Source organism: Schistocerca nitens, chromosome 4, assembly GCF_023898315.1.
Source record: "Schistocerca nitens isolate TAMUIC-IGC-003100 chromosome 4, iqSchNite1.1, whole genome shotgun sequence".
Taxonomy (NCBI): Eukaryota; Metazoa; Arthropoda; class Insecta; order Orthoptera; family Acrididae; genus Schistocerca; species Schistocerca nitens.
Genome location: NC_064617.1, coordinates 398,775,187 through 398,796,013, shown reverse-complemented (window position 1 = coordinate 398,796,013; position 20,827 = coordinate 398,775,187). Strand labels below are relative to the sequence as shown.

At 37.8% G+C, this 20,827-nt stretch overlaps 1 protein-coding gene across 1 annotated transcript in view; it reads left to right on the top strand.

The window, feature by feature from the left end:
- The window catches only part of LOC126252336 (transmembrane protein 117-like), a 559,109-nt gene extending 553,782 nt beyond the window's left edge, over positions 1–5,327 (top strand). Inside the window, exons 14-15 of the mRNA XM_049953223.1 lie at positions 4,552–4,626; positions 4,932–5,327. Of these exons, the coding sequence (XP_049809180.1) occupies positions 4,552–4,626; positions 4,932–4,985 (129 nt within the window). The 3' untranslated portion in view covers positions 4,986–5,327. The remainder of the gene's footprint in view (positions 1–4,551; positions 4,627–4,931) is intronic.
- Positions 5,328–20,827: the final 15,500 nt, after the last annotated feature.

Here is a 20,827-nt window from a genome sequence, read left to right as displayed (position 1 = left end):
CATACTGACATACAAAGCTGTGCAACATTTGCAGCAGAGTTGGTAAATGAAATGGCCATTTTCATAGGTAGCCAGCCTCTGAAGGGGGAGGGTAAGCCTGTGATTGAAATAGAGTAGGTAGTGCTGTGTGGGTTGATTGTGCAGGTCTTGCAGCTTGTTCTTCCACAGAGATATGATCCCTGTGGCAGGAGTTTGGGAGTGGAAATGGTGCAAAGACAGATTAGGATGTTGTGTAAGTTGGGTGAATGGCAGTATACCACTTTACGGTGAGTGGAAAGGATGTCACGTACGATGTCCCTCATTTTCAGGCATGATGATAAATAATAAAAGCCATGATGAAGGTTATGGTTTAGTTGTTCCAGTCCAGGGTGATACTGGATGACGTAGCTGATTCTTAGGGGTGGTGAGAGGACTGCAGGTGTGTGAGGATATGGCATGGGAAATTGTATGTGGACTAGATTAGGGGGTAGTGTCTGTCTGTGATGACCTTCATGGGACATCCAGCATACTTGGCAATGGAATTCTCGTCACTGCAAATATGTTATCCTTGGATGGCAAGGCCGTACGGGAGAGATGGCAACTGTTGAAATGTAGGTACTGTCTGGGATTAGTGGATTTAATGTGGACAGAGGTGAGGATTAAGCTATCAGACAGGTGGAGGTCAATGTCCAGGAAGTTGGTACATTAGGTTGAGGAGAACAAGGTGAAGCAGATGGGAAAGATGCTGATGTTATGAAGGAATGGGTATAGGGTGTCTTGGCTCTGAATCTAGATCATGAAGATATTATCAATAAAACTGAAACAGGCTGGCGGTGGGAGTTTTGGGAGGCTATGAAGGTTTCCCTTACATGGCCTATAAACAGACTGGCATAGGAGAGTGCCTTGTGGGAGCCCATGACTGCTGCAGATTTGTTTGTGTAGATTCCCTTCAACGGAAAACTAGTACATCAGGATCTAGTCGGTAAGTTGTATAAGGAATGGTTTAGGGATTTCGAGTCTGAAGGACATTGGTCAGGTAGTGTATGATAGCAGCAAGGCCACGGGAGTATGTTGGTGTACAGGGAGGTGGCATCAACAGCGATGATTGGGGACCCAGGGCGTAAAGGGATGGGGATGTTGGAGAGTCAGTGGGGAAGTGGTCAGTATCTTTGATGTGGGTGACAAGGTTTCAGGCAACTGGTTGGACCACAGCCATGAGTGCCCACATGGCAACCTCCAGTGCAGATTCATTGACAATATCTTTAAGATCTGGACTCAGGGCCAAGACACCCTATTCTCATTCCTTCACAACCTCAACACCATCTCTCCCATCTGCTTCACCTTATCCTCCTAAACTCAAAGTGTCACCTTCCTGGACATTTCTCCACCCCTCTGATGGTTCCATCCACACCTCTGTCCACATTAAAACCACCATCAATAGCACCTTCATTCCGAAAGCTGACATCCCTTCCACACCAAAAAATCCTTCCCATACAGCCTGGCCATATATGGACAATTTACCTGTAGTGATGAGAACTCCCTTGCCAAGTATGCTGGAGGTCTCATGAAGGCCTTCATTGGCAGAACTACAGAGCTTGTCTGCAAACAAATTTCCCATGCCATATTCTCCCTCCACCACCCCCAAGAATCAGCTACGAAGATCACCCTTCTTGTCATCCAATATGGACTGGAACAGGTGAACCATATCCTTCATCAAGGCTTTGATTATCTATCATCATGTCCTGAAATGAGGACATCCTATCTAAGATCCTTCCCACTCGTTGTAAAGTGATGTTTGTCACCAACCCAATCTATGCAACATCCTAATCCATCCTTATGCCACTCCCATTACCAACCCCTTGCCACAGGGATCATATCCCCGTGGAAGAGCAAGTTCCAAAACCTGCCCAATCAACCCACACAGCATTTCCTACTCCAGTTCTATCACAGGCTTAGCCTATCCTGTCAGGCTGGGTCACCTGTGAAAATGGCCATGTCATATACAAACTCTGCTGCAAACGCTGCACAGCTTTATATGTCAGTACGACTACAAACCAGCTGTCCACCAGGAGAAATTGCCATTACCAAACTGTTGCCAAGAACAAAGTTGCACAACATACTCAATTTCAATGGCTGCCTCACAAACTAGGCCATCTGGGTTCTTGTTTTCACCACCAGCTTCATTGGGCTGCACAGATGGTAGTTATCTTCACAACACATGCTTTGCTCCTGTAGTCATCCTGGTCTCAATCTCCAATAACCCAATGTCCCACACTCTCCACCCAACAGTTTCCCCTTCCTCTATCCTGTTAACCCCGCCAATTCACATCCCCATGTCACACTCAACATGTGTCGTTCCACACAGACTCTGGTAACAGAGCATTACCCCATGCACCTGCCAACCCACATTCCTACCTGGTAAACTGGCTGCCTCCATTTGAGTCACTAGCTACTCACCCCCCAACTTCTCTCCCTGCCTCATACCTCTCCCCACCTCTACACACTCCACCTGACACAACCCCCACCCCAAACTAGTCCACCTGCCGAAATCCATCACTGGTACTGTACATCCAACTGGCATTATGTATGGGCACAGGTGTGTGTGGGTGTGTGTTTGTGTCTGTCTATTTGTACTCTAACTAAAAAAACAATTACTGTGAAATCTGTTGTTCACTCAATGCCTCTGCTTTTTGGATAGTTGTGGCCTTGACTCCTAAACTTTTTACATTCTACCAGAACTTTCCTACATATAAACAAAGAATTAATTATAAATATTCATGACTTTGAAGCAATATTACCAGTTACAAGACTGATAATAAATTGTTGACGTATGTTTGGAATGTTGTGGGTCATCTCTGATACAGTAGTTATAGTTTTGACCCATTCGCCTACAACTTTTTGAAATTAAATTTGCCTTATGATTATGATAATTTTCACTCTTTGTTTTTCACATACACAAAACTATTTACAGAATGTTGTTAAGGATTTACAATATGACAAACATTCACACACAGTAATTTAATATATGGTACACAAAGAAGTATTTGTCCACATGAAGTAATTGCCCCCAATCACTGCCTGATACCTTAGTGGGTTTCCTGTTTTTCTTGGTTGTTGCTTACAGATGTAGTAAGAGATGATGACATCCTTCAAGGATTGCTCTGGCACATTATACCAGAACTTAGTGGACTTCGTGCTCTTAGGTGCTGGATTCAAACAATGTTTGCATTCAGTTTTGTTATGTAAAGAAAGTGTAAATATAGCACATTATACCCCTTGACAAATCTTCTCATTAGAGGATAAGATGATAGATGCTGATCATATATTAAGCCCCATCCATTACTTGGTTGTAATCAATAAAACAACTGTGTCCAAACTTTGTACTTTCAGTTTTAAGCAGCTCAGCATACAATGGTCTATTACGAAGCACTGATAACAGAAGAACATCTCCCCTCCCTCCCCCAATCCCACTGCACAACTTTTTCAATGACTGGAAATCTGACAGCCAAATCACTACTTTCTCCTTTTTCTTTCCAGTATATATCTTGAGATTATGACTGCATCCGTTTCCTGGAGAATATACTTTATACACCTTTACACCAAATACATCTCTCTTTGGAAGACTTACAAAACTCTGACCATAAATTTCATCGATGTTGACATTTCTTCCTGGAACATACGACTTTGAAATCTACCAAGCAACTGTGAAAGACTGGCTTTACTTCCTAAGTTTTCATTGTCTGTGACATAAGGATGTAAAGTAGAAAGTGTGCCTTCAGTTCATCCACTGTTACAGGAAACTAGCTTGTGTTGTCACTGGAATCAGAAAGCAATATTTTGGATGCATAAAAGGTTGTTTCTCATGGAATTGGCTCAAAAAATGGTGTTGTCAGAAATTTATTTGATTTAAATTCTGAAGTATTTTACCCCAAACTTCAGACAACTGTAGTTCTTATTTCAGATATCAAAGAACAGGTATCAATTTCAGGACAATTCACTACACTGTTCCAAATCCAATCGTTTGCCTTTCAACAGTCTGCAACACATTTTATAGGCACATCAGCACACATTTCTTTTATGAGCACTCTTTGTTGCATACTTTGTTTCCCCATTGTCAAGGATGATACTATTTGTAATTTTTCATCGTATCATTTACAGTCATCATTGCTTGAATCCCTAAAACATCAGTTTCTTTCAAAAATCGGCAAATTGTCACAGCTTCTCTTTCGTATGGGCCAGAAAAGAGCTATCAGTCACTAAACTCCCAAAACAATTAAACACTTCTAAGCTTGGATTGTGGGCTTAGTTTTACAAATATGCATCCTACTGGTATGTCCACAAAACTATAAGAAAAAGCAGTGAACTACAGATGAACTTCATTATGTGCCTGTAGCACTTGGTGGCTGTACTCATCACTGTAGTGCAATAAATAAAACTGCCAAGACAACTGTGGCTTTCATTGTAGGCGAATGGGTATATGAGTGTTTTAAGTTATTGTTTCAGTTATGCATAAACAATCCAAGATTCCTAACATCTAATCATTTTGTGAAATCTTTATTTGTTTTCCAAAAGGATCCTGTTGGGGCCATGTTTCGAAGTCTAACCACGCTTCGGCAAGGATTTACCCTTCAGGGCATTGGGGTTCATGTAAGCAGAATTACTACACATTTTTCTGCTAATTTGCTAAGGATTACTTGTTTCTTTGCTTTCTTTAATTTGTTATAACTCGTTATGGGCTTACATATCTCCTTCTGTTGTATTTATTGCTTCTGCTTTTGTGTTTATCTTCAGTTTATCTTTATTATTATTTGGTTTTTCTGCTTTTAGGAACTGCTGTCACTGAAAGGTGCATCACCATATGTACACTGAGGCACAGCTTTTTCAATGTCTCAAACATAATCGTCTGTTTCTTTGTAAGAGTACTACTTTTTTCTACACTGGTGCTGTTGCAGACATTGTTGGAGCGTTCACGGGTGGAGCAGCACAAGGATCCTGGCTTCCGGTAACCTCTGCTCTGTTGGTTGTGGAACAGTAAACATTGCAACACTAGATGAATCTCTTTTTGTATATAAATGTGTTGCAAACTCTTTAATTTCTTTGTGTAGAAGCTTGTTTTTAAAAATAGTTTGATTGTTATATTTTTATACATGGATTGTATATCAATATAAGTGGAAATATTGGTGATGCCTCCTCTAATTTGTAAAGAATTGATGTACTGTCACTCTGTATCGTACCTCTTCTTCTCTGGTGTAAAACATGAACATTAAATTGCATCCTCTACAGTAAAGCAAATGAATTTAAATGTTGGCATTTGTTTACAGGATATTCATTTTGATGCATTATAAGTTCTGAAGTAGTTATAATAAAGTAGACCAAACATTTTATGTATTTTTAATGAAAGTGGTTATTGCAATTTTACTTAAAAATGGTGCAAGCTAAAGGAAGTGATTAAAGTATATTTTATATGACATAGTTTAAAAAATCTTAAGGAATTAATTTGTTTATTGATGTGATGTATAATAATTATTTTAAAATGAAAGCCAGAATTTAGTAGAAACAATATTTGAAAACTATGAGGAATGAAAATCTACTGACAACTGAAAGGAGAACAGCCAGAGTAAGAGAAGTAGACACAAAGGCTAAAGAACACAGTTTAATATCTAGCTTTCGGAAACTTAAACAATTTCTTCATGACGGTAAAGGGAAAAATTGGAAGAATAATATCTGGAATAGAACAGTCTGGAAATAAGCAGAAAAACTATCATACCCTCTATGCCAGGATACTAACAACAAGTGGCCACACCAATTTCTGCAAAGAGTCTTCTATAAACTTCTAATGTGCATTTCATTTGGAAGGTGAATCGCTTTATTCATAATAAAAATTTTCTACATATTCGAGAACATGATGGAGGAGTAACACTTCTTCTGAGACATGTGGAACTTGAGCTTCAAGAACAATTAAAATACTTACTATTGGTGGCCAATACCTACCTTCAGAAGTGGAATGTTTAGTATTGCTAACAGATACTTATAAAAGTAAAAAAGGACATATAACCTAACTAAAAAATACTAGTTTTGCTAAACTAGTGTTTACATCCCATCATCAATGAGGTCATTAGAGATGGAGCACAAATTTCAGATGAGGGAAGACTGAGGAAGGAAATTGGCCATGCCCTTTCAAAGGAACCATCCCAGCATTTGTGTGGATTGCTGGATGGGTATTAGAACAATCATCCTCTTGAATGTGAGCCCAGTGTGCTAACTACTGCATCATGTCACTTGGTCTCTATCAAGCTTTCAGAACTAATAGTTTCTTCGTTAAGGAGGAGAGAAGGACATCCTGCGGAAGGCTGAAGAGGAAAGGCAAGTCATGCAGACCTTGGATGAAAGAGACCCACCTTAGCCTTATTGCTCTCTCTAATCCTAGGGTGAGTGACCTGCCCTTCCTGTTTAATTTTCTCCTATTTAACGTCACCTCTTCTAGAGAGCATAGGTTGATAAGGCTTAAGGGTATAGAAAACTCATTTGTAACCCTAAATTAACAGAAGATTTATCACAAAGGACAAGGGAAAAAAAGATGATTGATATCAGACAAGGTCTGGGGATCCATTTACCACTCAGGAAGTCATATTTCAAGTGGCTAATTCATCATTTTAAAGTTTATAGGTAATGAGATCATTTTTGTCATGGTGCGTTTTTCTGTTTTATTGGCTGACCCAATATCACCTGTTTAGAAATCTTACCTTGGTGGTAAGTCCCGAGTCATTAAAATTTAAAGGGATAGGAGATTATTAACATAGTATCTTCTGAGACACATTTGCCTAATGGCATGCTGCCACAGGTTTCAAGCAGTTAGGCAAGCAACAAGAAAAATCAAGATAAGATTCAAATGTTCTTTCAGTGTCAGGAGTGACTGAGTTTCCTTTTCTGATACATAACGTAATTCTAAATTCTCCCTCTCAGAAAGTCTGGTATTAATGATGAGTAAAATTTCAAGAGCTTAAAATAACTCACAAATTTGAACTTAAGTTCTAGTGGCACGTTCAGCACATTCATGCCATGAACCATTTTATCAGCCATCCATGTACAAGCCATTATCACTGTCATACCTACTGAGATGCACCATTGTCTCAATATCAGCCAGACTTGCAGTAGGAAAATATACTGACATTTTCGTAAAGTAGCACATAAACTGGCAAATCCAGCCAAACCTGAAAATAAATGTAAGTTCTGAGGCACAAACAAGCTCTGAAAATAAACTGGACATAATGATAACATTGTGATAGGTAAGACTGCCCTTCTTCACCTTGGTGAGCGATTCTTGTTACAAACACAGCCACATAAGATATTTAGGAGAGTAAATTTGTTCAGTCACTGAGCAACAGAGCTCTCGTCACACACGAAGACAAGCATATCAATGGCACATATTCCATTGGTACTGAAAGCCCTTTCATTTTATCTGTACCACTATACATAATTAATAGGGATTGGTATTTCAAGTAGATACACTCCTTAAAATAGGTTTACCATTACTGGTATCAGCAAGGCAGCATTGAAAATCATTTAGTAAACAAACAATTCCAGTCAAAGGCCATATTTATTACAGAAACCTCGTATGACAAAAACATATGATGGAGCACACACATGTCACTGACTACTTCACAAACAAATCTCTTATATACAGTGTTATAACAAATGGATAGTGGTTTCAAGCTGAAAATAACACAGAAATTTTATACACACACCTATATCTACAGACACAAATTAAAGAATTTACAAGGCATTGGGGTGTTTTACAATGCAATTACATCACATAAAATCAATCTGCTACTATTAAATATTATGATTTTTCAATACCTCCCTTACATTACATAACCACTAAACCACTACACCATTACATATTATTGTTATTATTACTACTGACTTCGTATACACAAGAAAGATGCAGAGAAGACAATTAAGTTTCTAAATCAAATAATAACTTAGCTAATTAATAAAATAAACAGACATCACAAAAGAATTTGTTTAAAATTATATTGTATATTGTAGTGCATAAGTTATCTGACCTCCAGTCTCTCCTTCAGTCACATTCCACGTTATTCATGATGCCAAAAATGCCACAGACATGGAAATAACACTAGTGATGTTAAAAGCTTCGAAAATAAATAGTTGCACTTAAAAGGTACTGAAATACAGAAAAGTGCTAGAAAATACTAAATAGAGAACTAACAATATAGCAATTACTCAAAACATTGACATAGCTAGACACAAAATTGCTCCTCATTCAAAAGAGAGCTAAACCTTCGTTATATGAATTTATATGATAACAACAGCTAAAACGATATGAATCAATATTACAAACATACAATGTCAAAATTTTGATTCAATTTCCCACTTCAATCACTCTTCCACTTCAAAGTCTGGAGAGCTTTCTCGTGCCGGTGGGCTAAAACCCTGTGGAACAACAGCATCATCAGGATATTCCGCTAATGGCACTTCTGGAATGGCTTCAACAAGATCAGAACCTTCACCGACATTCAATACTGAGCAAGCGTCAGTGTTGTTACTAACATGTGATGATAGGTGCTCCTGAATTTCGTCAGTGGAAGAGGATGCATGTGTACTGTTATTTAAACTCTGAGAAGGACTACCTTTCCTTATAACATTAGAATATTCCACTTTACATCCAGACCGTCTGTATGAATCAGAAGTAGACGGCAATGATGAAGACTGCTCATTGTGACATCTAGTTTCTGCCTTGCAGGATGAAGCTGTCTCTTCTCCACCATCAGTGCCAACAATGACCAGCACGCTGCTGGGAATTTGAGTGGAATCCCCTGTGACTTGTTCAGGTTCACCTTTCTTTTGTATATTAACTGATGATTTAGACTCCTGTTCATCAATGGTGGAAGCCATTGCTACTAAGTTTATAAGTATCTTACCGGATGAAGCTGGAAAAATGAAGTTAATTAAATAACAAAGAAAAATGAAGTTAATTAAATAACAAAGAAATAAAAAGGATACTAAAATTTTACATAACACATTTCAGCTGGAATGACTGCCACTGAGTCTTGGCAAACAAACTGAGCAGCTTTGCATTCGCAATGCAAATATTATCAACAGCAGCTGACATGGACACACAAGAAGTAGCATATAGAAGCTACTTCGAATCCATTATTAGGTATGGTATTGTTTTTTGGGGTAACTAGACAAACATAGTGCAGATACTAAAAATACAGAAATCATTTGAAATATGTGCATTGCAAATCACGAAGAACAATGTCGACCATTATTTAGAAAACTTAAAATATTAACTCTGTCATCCTTATACATATATGAGTTTATTATATTTTTGTACACCAGACATGAATTATTTGAGGGAAAGCATTTTGTCCGTTCACATGATACTAGAAACAAAGAAAATTTTATGCTCCCCCCCCCCCCCCCCCCCCCACTGCCTGTATTGCCCAGGGACCTCAATACATGGGAATGAAAATTTGTAATAAATTAAAAGGGAATTAAAAGAAAGCTACATGAGGTACTTACACTGAAGTGTTATTACTCAGTGGATGAATTCACACAGGGCAAACTGGAAGTTTGAGCTGGATACAATGTGTTACATATTCCAAGAAATATCCTTATAGTGTTATTATTTGTTGTAGTACTAAGAGAAGAGAAATTTGTGGCACAACTTGACTAGAAGAAGCGATCAGTTGGTAGGACATATTCTGAGGCATCAAGGGATCACCAATTTAGTATTGGAGGGCAGCGTGGAGGGTAAAAATCGTAGAGGGAGACCAAGAGATGAATACACTAAACAGATTCAGAAGGATGTAGGTTGCAGTAGGAAATGGGAGATGAAGAAGCGTGCACAGGATAGAGTAGCATGGAGAGCTGCATCAAACCAGTCTCTGGACTGAAGACCACAACAACAACATTATTTATTACTGTAAAAATTATTGTAACTGTATTATATATTTTTGACATGTCTTCTGTATGCAAACAAAATGGATTGCAGATGTACGTCATGAGATGAATAAAACACAATTCACAATTAACCACCATGAGCTGAAGTGAGGTTTGTCACTAAACAGCACAGAATGTCACACAATGTCCCAGTCAATGGTTGCTCTACACCATGGAAGTCTGTGTTGTCTGTGGTACTGGTCAATGGTAAACAGTGTATGGCAACTCAAGATACCAACCCACCCTTTACTAAGTTGTTCTCAGTGGTTGTGGGTGATGCTGCCCGTAACTTCTGCATGGATTTCAGCTGTTATCATCTGGCTATTTGTCAGAGTCAGCCAAACAATCCTACTTTTGCATTGTTGTGTAGACTTTCTGAAAGTACTAGTGCCCATTCTACTAGTCACCATGTTGACCTGAGCCCATCTTGTTACTACTTGTTTTGTATTCATTACATTACAGACAACTGTCTGTGCAATCTGTCGGCATAACACTCCCAAGTCTCTCACGCCAGTAATTCCACCCTTCTCAAAGTCTGAAAGATGGTGTTATGCTGTACTTGCAAGTCCTCTAGCAATGCTGTGTTGCAATCCCCACTTGAAAATTTCCAACAACATTAGACACACCCATTGAGATCATGTGTTCACATCATTCTTCATGTGTATGAATGACTTTTTTTCTCTACTAAAAATAAATTTGCACTGGGATTAAATTTTTATTCAACATGTCCCTTGGCTACAGAAATACTGTATTAATAGTTTGGTAGCATTTGGTCAAGGTGTCTGCGGTGTAACACTTTCAGTTTTTATTAGTGTATTAAAATACCACTTGCAACAAACAAGATTACTTCAATTAAAATATGAAACTATACTTCCAATGTCTTACACATTAATCTGACAGTAGTGATATCCGGTAACAGATGATCTGAAAATAATTAATTAATATGATTGGGAATAAACAGGAAACTAGGAACGAAATAGTATACTTATGACAATTTTTAAAAAGTCGAAACTAAATATATTTAACATTAAAACAAACTAGACTTTTATTTATTTTTTACTTTGTATACATCACTTGTTTGGTGTGACATGTAACGGTGGTCAGTAAAACATAAAGTGCAAAAGTTATTTACAGCACAAAAACATATAATGAGAGCCCTATGTAATCTTGACTAAAGACCTGACTTCTGCTCCACAAAATAGGGAATCTTATGCTAACATCTGAATGAGTTTGTTTCCTTGATAAATTTGTTGTCACAATAATGGAAATAAATAAATAAATAACTGCTTTATGATAAGTACAAGGTGTAGCAGTAATGACTCCCTTAATCAGTGGGATCACTGTGAATGCTATGGAGAGGTTACCATAGTAGGAGTGGTTTCAATAGCCATCTGTTGGATTGTCAACATCAGTGTATGTCATTAGCTGATTGCATGAGTTTCTTTGCCATAAAGATTAATCCAAAAAGGATGAATGAAGGGCCATGGCCCAAAGAACACTGTGTTGGTACCTGGTTAATAAATGTGTATTTATCACCAATAATTGATGCTACTGTATGTTTTCAAAATGTGAACTACAGGGGAAACATGAAAATACAACACCATGTAGCTGAAACTGAAGGTACTGTCTGCTGAATTTCATCCCCAGATCTTCAGCCAATGTTTATGTAATGGTTTTTTGGATGTTTCACCAGCACAAGTGGCTGGCATTCTCAAATATTCACCTTCCGTTGCAAGAAGTGAACTGGACTTGAGTCCATGGCCAGACGTAATATTTTCTCTCATGCTAAGGTCTACAGGGGTTGTTTCCCTGTCATAATCCTACTAGCTCCTACATTATTACTTGCAATGGTCTTTCATTACAGCATGGGAATGCAGAATCAATTTACCTTGAGGCTTTCTTCTTAAAACTATTGCCATGTTTATTAATTTCTCCACCTCTCCCAACATGTAGTATCATTTATGTCTGACAGTCCTAGTTCTAATGGATTGTCTGGTCACTTCAACATAGACTTTTCCATATGCAAATGATATATTCTCGACATTATGAGTGGGTCCTTTTTGCCCTTTGTCTATCTGAGATATGCTCCGATCTACTTTGTAAGTTTGTATACAGCTTTTGCACTGTGAATGAGCAATCTCCTTCTGGCATGTCACTTTTCCTGGTGGTATATTTCATGACATTTTTTATACATCTTACATCTTCTCTGGTTTGGTTGATGATTCGAAAATATGTGCAGGTTTTGAGCCATGTGTGTCACTTTACAGTATACACTGTAGCCAAGGTTCTTACCACTCCTTGTAACCAGCACAACCACAAAGGGCTGCTGTTGACCCAATTTAGTGTTGGCATGGAGACTGTTCAGATGTCTTATAAAGTCACTGGATTGTTCTTCACTATAGCTCCACACATCAGAAATGTTATCAATGTACCTGTACCACAATTTACATTTACATAGTGCCTGTCTTTCAAAATATTCCATCAGGAAACTGGCAAAACAAACATTGTCTATGTAGGTGTGTGCTGTTTAGTGATGAGGTCTCTTTTCATATGTTTGGCACTGTAAAGAAACAAACCTTCTGGTACTTGCGGATAGGTAACATTCATAAACTACCAAAATAAGTTATGGAAAGCTGCTGTTCAATAGTTTCTGCACTAAATCTGAATTTGGTATATAGAGTTCGTACTTCTTTCAAGGAAGTTTTAACAGTAACTGCAATATGTTTCAGTACTTTCTGCACCTTGAACTGGATGAGGGTCTCATCCGTAAAAATGAGTGGACAAAATGTATTGCATGTAGGTTTTAAAAATAAACCTTTTTATTGCAAGTGGTTATTATTTTTTTCACATCTTTTACAAATGCTATACAATCAAGGTTTTCACACAAAACTGAGAGCAAGGCACAAAATTCACTATTTATTTAATTGTTTAACTTACCGACTTTCAAAATTCAATAAAAATTCTGGTTTCTCCAGATATGTGGTAACAGACTAACAAAATGTTATGAAGTGGACAATGGAGAACTGTAATAGGCTTATATAAAAATAGATGGAAAATGAATATTGTGTAACATGAAAAAATCAATTAACACTTTCCAGTCAAATTTTTCTATTTACAGTTTTCTCACCATTTCTTATTTATAGCACAATAACTGAACCATGTCAGACACTAGCATACATCGGAACTGTAACGGAAAATTGTAATGTTGGACATAATTTGACAGTGGATCCGAAGGGGTTACATCATTATTTTATTGTAAAAGTGGATAGTATACACTTTTTAAACCATTTTGTATTATTTCATCTAATTAAAATATTTTTCAAGCTGTCTTTCGACTCTTGTAGCCAGTCAAGTTTGTGTGGTACTGTGTATTCAATAGTATTATTGTTCTCCAGCTATTTCAGTTCATAGGAGGAACAAGACTTTTGGTCAGGCGAATATAGGGTTATAAATACAAAGTCAAATAGGGATAATGCAGGAGTAGGTTTAATAACGAATAAAAAAATAGGAATGCAGGTAAGCTACTACAAACAGCACAGTGAACACATTATTGTGGCCAAGATAGACATGAAGCCCATGCCTACTATGGTAGTACAAGTTTATATGCCAACCAGCTCTGCAGATGAAAAAATTGAAGAAATGTATGATGAAATAAAAGAAATTATTCAGATAGTGAAGGGAGACGAAAATTTAATAGTCATGGGTGACTGGAATTCGGTAGTAGGAAAAGGGAGGGAAGGAAACGTAGTAGGTGAATATGGATTGGGGGTAAGAAATGAAAGAGGAAGCCGCCTGGTAGAATTTTGCACAGAGCGCAACTTAATCATAGCTAACACTTGGTTCAAGAATCATAAAAGAAGGCTGTATACATGGAAGAACCCTGGAGATACTGAAAGATTTCAGATAGATTATATAATGGTAAGACAGAGATTTAGGAACCAGGTTTTAAATTGTAAGACATTTCCAGGGGCAGATGTGGACTCTGACCACAATCTATTGGTTATGAACTGCAGATTAAAACTGAAGAAACTGCAAAAAAGTGGGAATTTAAGGAGATGGGAGCGGGATAAACTGACTAAACCAGAGGTTGTACAGAGTTTCAGGGAGAGCGTAACGGAACAAATGGCAGGAATGGGGGGAAAGAAATACTGTAGAAGAAGAATGGGTAGCTTTGAGGGATAAAGTAGTGAAGGCAGCAGAGGATCAAGTAGGTAAAAAGATGAGGGCTAGTAGAAATCCTTGGGTAACAGAAGAAATATTGAATTTAATTGATGAAAGGAGAAAATATAAAAATGCAGTAAATGAAGCAGGCAAAAAGGAATACAAAAGTCTCAAAAATGAGATCGACAGGAAGTGCAAAATGGCTAAGCATGGATGGCTAGAGGACAAATGTAAGGATGTAGCGGGTTATCTCACTAGGGGTAAGATAGATACTGCCTACAGGAAAATTAAAGAGACCTTTGGAGAAAAGAGAGCCACTTGTATGAATATCAAGAGCTCAGATGGAAACCCAGTTCTAAGCAAAGAAGGGAAAGCAGAAAGGTGGAAGGGGTACATAGAGGGTCTATATAAGGGCGATGTACTTGAGAACAATATTATGGAAATGGAAGAGGATGTAGATGAAGATGAAATGGGAGATATGATACTGCGTGAAGAGTTTGACAGAACACTGAAAGACCTGAATCGAAATAAGGCCCCGGGAGTAGACAACATTCCATTAGAACTACTGACAGCCTTGGGAGAGCCAGTCCTGACAAAACTCTACCATCTGGTGAGCAAGATGTATGAGACAGGTGAAATACCCTCAGACTTCAAGAAGAATATAATAATTCCAATCCCAAAGAAAGCAGGTGTTGACAGATGTGAAAATTACCGAACTATCAGTTTAATAAGTCACAGCTGTAAAATACTGACGCGAATTCTTTACGGACGAATGGAAAAACTAGTAGAAGCTGACCTAGGGGAAGATCAGTTTCGATTCCATAGAAATATTGGAACACGTGATGCAATACTGACCCTACGATTTATCTTAGAAGCTAGATTAAGGAAAGGCAAACCTATGTTTCTAGCATTTGTAGACTTAGAGAAAGCTTTTGACAATGTTGACTGGAATACTCTCTTTCAAATTCTGAAGGTGGCAGGGGTAAAATATAGGGAGCGAAAGGCTATTTACAATTTGTATAGAAACCAAATGGCTGTTATAAGAGTTGAGGGGCATGAAAGGGAAGCAGTGATTGGGAAGGGAGTGAGACAGGGTTGCAGCCTCTCCCCGATGTTATTCAATCTGTATATTGAGCAAGCAGTGAAGGAAACAAAAGAAAAATTCGGGGTAGGTCCTAAAATCCATGAAGAAGAAATAAAAACTTTGAGGTTCACCGATGACATTGTAAATCCGTCAGAGACAGCAAAGGACTTGGAAGAGCATTTGAACGGAATGGATAGTGTCTTGAAAGGAGGATGTAAGATGAACACCAACAAAAGCAAAACGAGGATAAGGGAATGTAGTTGAATTAAGTCGGGTGATGCTGAGGGTATTAGATTAGGAAATGAGACACTTAAAGTAGTAAAGGAGTTTTGCTATTTGGGGAGCAAAATAACTGATGATGGTCGAAGTAGAGAGGATATAAAATGTAGACTGGCAATGGGAAGAAAAGCGTTTCTGAAGAAGAGAAATTTGTTAACATCGAGTATAGATTTAAGTGTCAGGAAGTCGTTTCTGAAAGTATTTGTATGGAGTGTAGCCATGTATGGAAGTGAAACATGGACGATAAATAGTTTAGACAAGAAGAGAATAGAAGCTTTCGAAATGTGCTGCTACAGAAGAATGCTGAAGATTAGATGGGTAGATCACATAACTAATGAGGAGGTATTGAATAGAATTGGGGAGAAGAGGAGTTTGTGGCACAACTTGACCAGAAGAAGGGATCGGTTGGTAGGACATGTTATGAGGCATCAAGGGATCACCAATTTAGTATTGGAGGGCAGCGTGGAGGGTAAAAATCGTAGAGGGAGACCAAGAGATGAATACACCAAGCAGATTCAGAAGGATGTAGGTTGCAGTAGGTACTGGAAGATGAAGAAGCTTGCACAGGATAGAGTAGCATGGAGAGCTGCATCAAACCAGTCTCAGGACTGAGGACCACAACAACAACAACATGTAGTGAAGTGTAATGAAGCACGGTGAGTGGACAGTATGATTAGGGAGGTCAAAAGAATGGTAATAAATGACATCAAAACATCACTAATTTTGATCTAGCTGTGGACTGTGAGTAAAATAACATGCAACTTCCCAGAATTTTTATTAGAACATACAGCATGGTTCAAAGATAGGCAAACAGCTTATGCAGTAGAAGCATCTGTGACTAAAATTCATGTTCATGTCATACCCAGTCCCAGTCATCTAAGTTGGGGCCGAATCTGGATGTAACAACTATACTTCTAAACACAATATCACTGAACTCTCTTACATAAGTGCGAAAAGTAACAGATACCAAGCGATATGATTGCTCAATTTTGTTAATACACGTGTGTCAGGATATTTTGAAAAACTTTCATCCCATGACCCTAACCCTATTAAATTTGAAAATGACTGGGGAAGCAAAATCTAATTGATGAAGTGATTGTGCTAGTAGCCTACTCATTCGTCAAATAACAGTATACCTCAGTAACCAGCTACAATACATATTTCTGATCATTTGATAACCTGTGTACAATATATAATACAGACACTATCATGAGGGAGAAATAGCTACTAAAGGTTACCAATAAATATTTGCAATAATCATGATCTTCAGTCGCTTCTTGATAAAGGTCTCTTCTAGATGTTCAAGCAATACGATCTTTGGCTATATGCATTCATGATGCCCTTGCATGGTTTCTTCAGTCACCTAACATCTGAAGTAGGCCGACATCTCTGTCTTTTCTTATCACTTGGAATCCAACATAGAACTCCTTTGGTTCCCTGGCTACATGTCCAGTCCATATTCATTTTCATTAAGTGATAGTAATGTCTTTCATTCCTGTGTGTTGTTGACCATCTACAGTATTTGCTTTCTTATCTGCCCTAGTAATCCCCACAGTCTCATAAACTGACATACGGCCAGGTGTGGTGTGCTGACCACATGCCCCTCCATATCTGCATCCAGTGACACCTGTGGGCTGAGGATGACACAGTGGCCAGTTGGTGCCGCTGGGCCTTCCAAAGCCTGTCCGGACAGAGTTTAGTGTAGTTTTAGTAATTCCCAACATGTATTTCTTCACTGCTTACTGAGAAACTCTTAGTACTTGTAAGGTTTCTACATTAAAGTTAATTTCTCGTCACAATAAATGAGAACTGGTGACATGCTACACATTAACTGTAAACATTCCCCTTAAGGACATGAGAAACTTAATTGTGAAAAGTTTGACAAATTTTCCAAAATCACTCCAGGCCATTTTTCCTTTTCTCTTTATTTCCATAATTTTCCATCCAGTCACATTCAACTAACACAAATTCATAGCTCCATTAACTTGTTCTATGACTTCACTGCTAATTTATAAATTTCTTTTTCAGTGTGAAAATTACACATTATTTTAGTCTCTTTATAACTGATTTCTTGGCTCATTTTTCAAACTTTCTATATTAAGTTCTTCAATTGGTTAGTTATGTCTTAATTGGACTAGAGGGATACAGTATTATGTCAATGACAAAACCATGATGGTGCACTTATCTTCCACAGACACTTCTTGTTTTTCCTAATTTATCTGTTAACTTACTTTAGGATTCTGATGAATAAAGGAACCTGTAACAATGATACCAAAATTCTTCAGTGTAGTAACGTAAGTTGAATGAATGTCTTGTTTCTAAATGGCTGTGGTGAAGATTTTGCTGAAAATGAGTCAAAATCGGAATTACAGATATTGCAGTATCTTTCATGAACATTATGTGAACAATTTCACATGTTCTGTTTGCACAACTTTTCCTTCAGCTTTAATAATTCTTACTGAAACATCATCATATCACTGTAGACATTCTGTTCTTTACACTTCAAATGGCTTTATGCAACTCTTTTGGCTTACTGCTGGAAAGTCGCTATTTTCTTTATCAACTATCTGCCTTTCCAATTCATCTCTTCAACTAAGGAAACATTTAAAGAAATCTTGATACACGCGTACAATTTTCTCTAACTTATAAGTTACAGTGCTAACTCCCTACTTAACTGGTGAAATCTGGTGTCAACCCTAAATGTGCTTCAGGTTTGTTTTGTTCATACTGTTATTGTTTTAAGTTGTTACTCTTATTCTATTTCCGCTATGTCTTCTACATTCTCTCAACTTACATATGGTTTTCTTTAATTTGGCATATTCTACCATGGTCCTTATTTTTATAATAGGTGTTTAGTTACATTTGTGATTCACTTTCTTTATATTAGCTACTTTTCTTGATGTTTGCATGATTAACTTTGTTAAATTATTGTACCTTCTGTCTATGTCTGTATAATCTTCATATTATAAAGCACTAACCTTACTTTTGTAATCTCCCTATTCTTCAACATATTCTCATAACATGCATATCTGATTCCCTGTCTAATGAGTATGTTTGTTTCTAGTGCTGTATCTATTGTTGCTCTGCATCTTACACATGTATGATCACTTACAACATAAAAGTGGTTTAGGAACTTCATATCTCATATATTTTCTTTATTATCTGATTTTTTTTTTTCTTTTATTTATGTCAGGTTCTTTTCAAGTCAATTTCCTGCTTTTTTTCCTTTTGGAATAATGTGTTAAGGATAAATCTACTGTTCTTTTTGACAAATTCTACTACTATCTGACCTCTGTCATAAACAAGTTTCCCAATGAATAACTGTAATTTGGAGCCTGTCCTAGTTTTACATTAGAATCTGCCATTCCTGTATTTCCCCAGCGAGGTTAAATCTACATCTATATTCCACAAGCCAGCTTATGGTGTATAGCAGATGATACTCCTGGTACCACTATACGATCCCTCTTCCCCGTTCCATTCCCGAATGGTGTCTGGGAGAAATGACTATTGGCAAACTTCCATATTAGCTTTAATTCCTCAGATTTTCGCATTGTGGTTATTTTGCCAGATATATATGGGAAGAAGTAATATGTTGCCTTTCTCTTCCTGGAACTTACTCTCATGGAATTTTGATAGAAACATTCTTCACGATGCACAACCACTCTCTTGCAGTGTCTACCACTAGAGTTTGTTGAGCATATGCATAATGATCTTGTGCCATTCTTTGTTGAATCTTGACTCTCTCTTCCATTAATCCAACCTAGTAATGATTTCAGACTGATGAGCAATACTCAAGCCTTGGAAAACCAATATTTTTGTATGTAGTTTCTTTTATAGATGACTTATATTTCCTTAATATTCTTCCTATGAACCTCAGCATGTCATCTACTTTTCCTACTATTTATTTTATGTGCTCATTCCACTTTAAATTGTCCTTATGGTTATAACTTGGTATTTTATGGTAGTAACTGTTTCCAGCGATTTGTCACCAAAAATATAACTGCATAGCGAGAGATTTCTTCCCCTATGCATGCACAATATGTCACATTAATTTATCGTCAGTGTCAAGTGGCAGTCACAGCACCATTTACCAATCCCCTGCAGGTATTCCTGCAGTTTGCTACTGCCTTCAGGTACTACTATCTTTTATGGACAACCACATCATGTGCAAACAACCTCATCATGCTTCTGACATAAACCAATAAATCACTTACACAGGAGGTCTCAAAAGGAAGTTTATATTTGGAGAGCTCTCTGTGCATGCACAACAAACTGGAGGAGGGGGGGGGGGGGGAGGTACATTCATTACTTGCTTGGCCTTTAGGAATTCATTCGATATAGAGTGCTTCTTGGGAGCATACCACATGCTCTGTGTTTGAGAATTTTACAAAAACAGTGATTTGGTGACTGTAGCATGGAGAAAATTTTGCAGTGATTGTGGATTGTATAACATAAATGAAGCTCCAAGTGTTCTGCTTAGCTGGAAATGAATCAGAATGTTTGAGGAGACTGGTTCAACACTGACCAAGCCAAAATCTGGACAACCAAAGTCATCAAGTACAGGCAAATCCTTGGAGAGTGTAAATTGCTCCGTTCGTGATGATCCTAACCTCTCTATTTGCAAGCGTGTAAGTTCTTTAAATATGCATACATCACCACTGTACCAAACTCTGCAAAAAGACCTTAAGCTGCAGCCTTACAAAGTCCAACTGGTGCAGTTAAAGCCTTAGGATGCCAGACATCCTAGGTGACTGTGTAGTGGGTGGTGGTGCGATCACTCATGGAAAAATTCCTGTAGTAGTTGGTGTTAGAGCTGCACTGTTATAGATTGAAGTCAGCTGATAGGTATACTTGCTTAAAGGAAGTCCGTCTAATTAAGGAATCACTTTCAGAAAATGTCAAATATTTCCAAGTAGAGAAGGAATTAGCATATTTCATCAAAATATAAGTGGTATTAGAGATAAAGTTAGTGAACTGCTTATAGATGTTGACTCTGAAATTATTGGTACATCGGAGCAACAGTTAAATAATTTGTCAATTCAGAGGCTTCCTTTACCAGGATACAGATTAGGTCGCTGTTTTTCAAGGAGTTCCTTGTGGGCTGGCAGAGTGGGTACGTACATAAAAACAGTATTCCATTTAAGTTCATAGGTGTATCACGGCACTGCACTGAACAGATATTAGAATGTTGTGCACGGGCAGTTGAATTTAGTGAAACTAAACTTCTAATTGTTGTTGTTTTAGGTCCTCTAACTCTGACTACAGAGCATTTCTGCTCAAGCTAGAGTGGGTTCTTGATTCACTTTGTACAAAGTATCAGAAATTAATTATGTAGCGACTTCAATATAAATTTTGCAT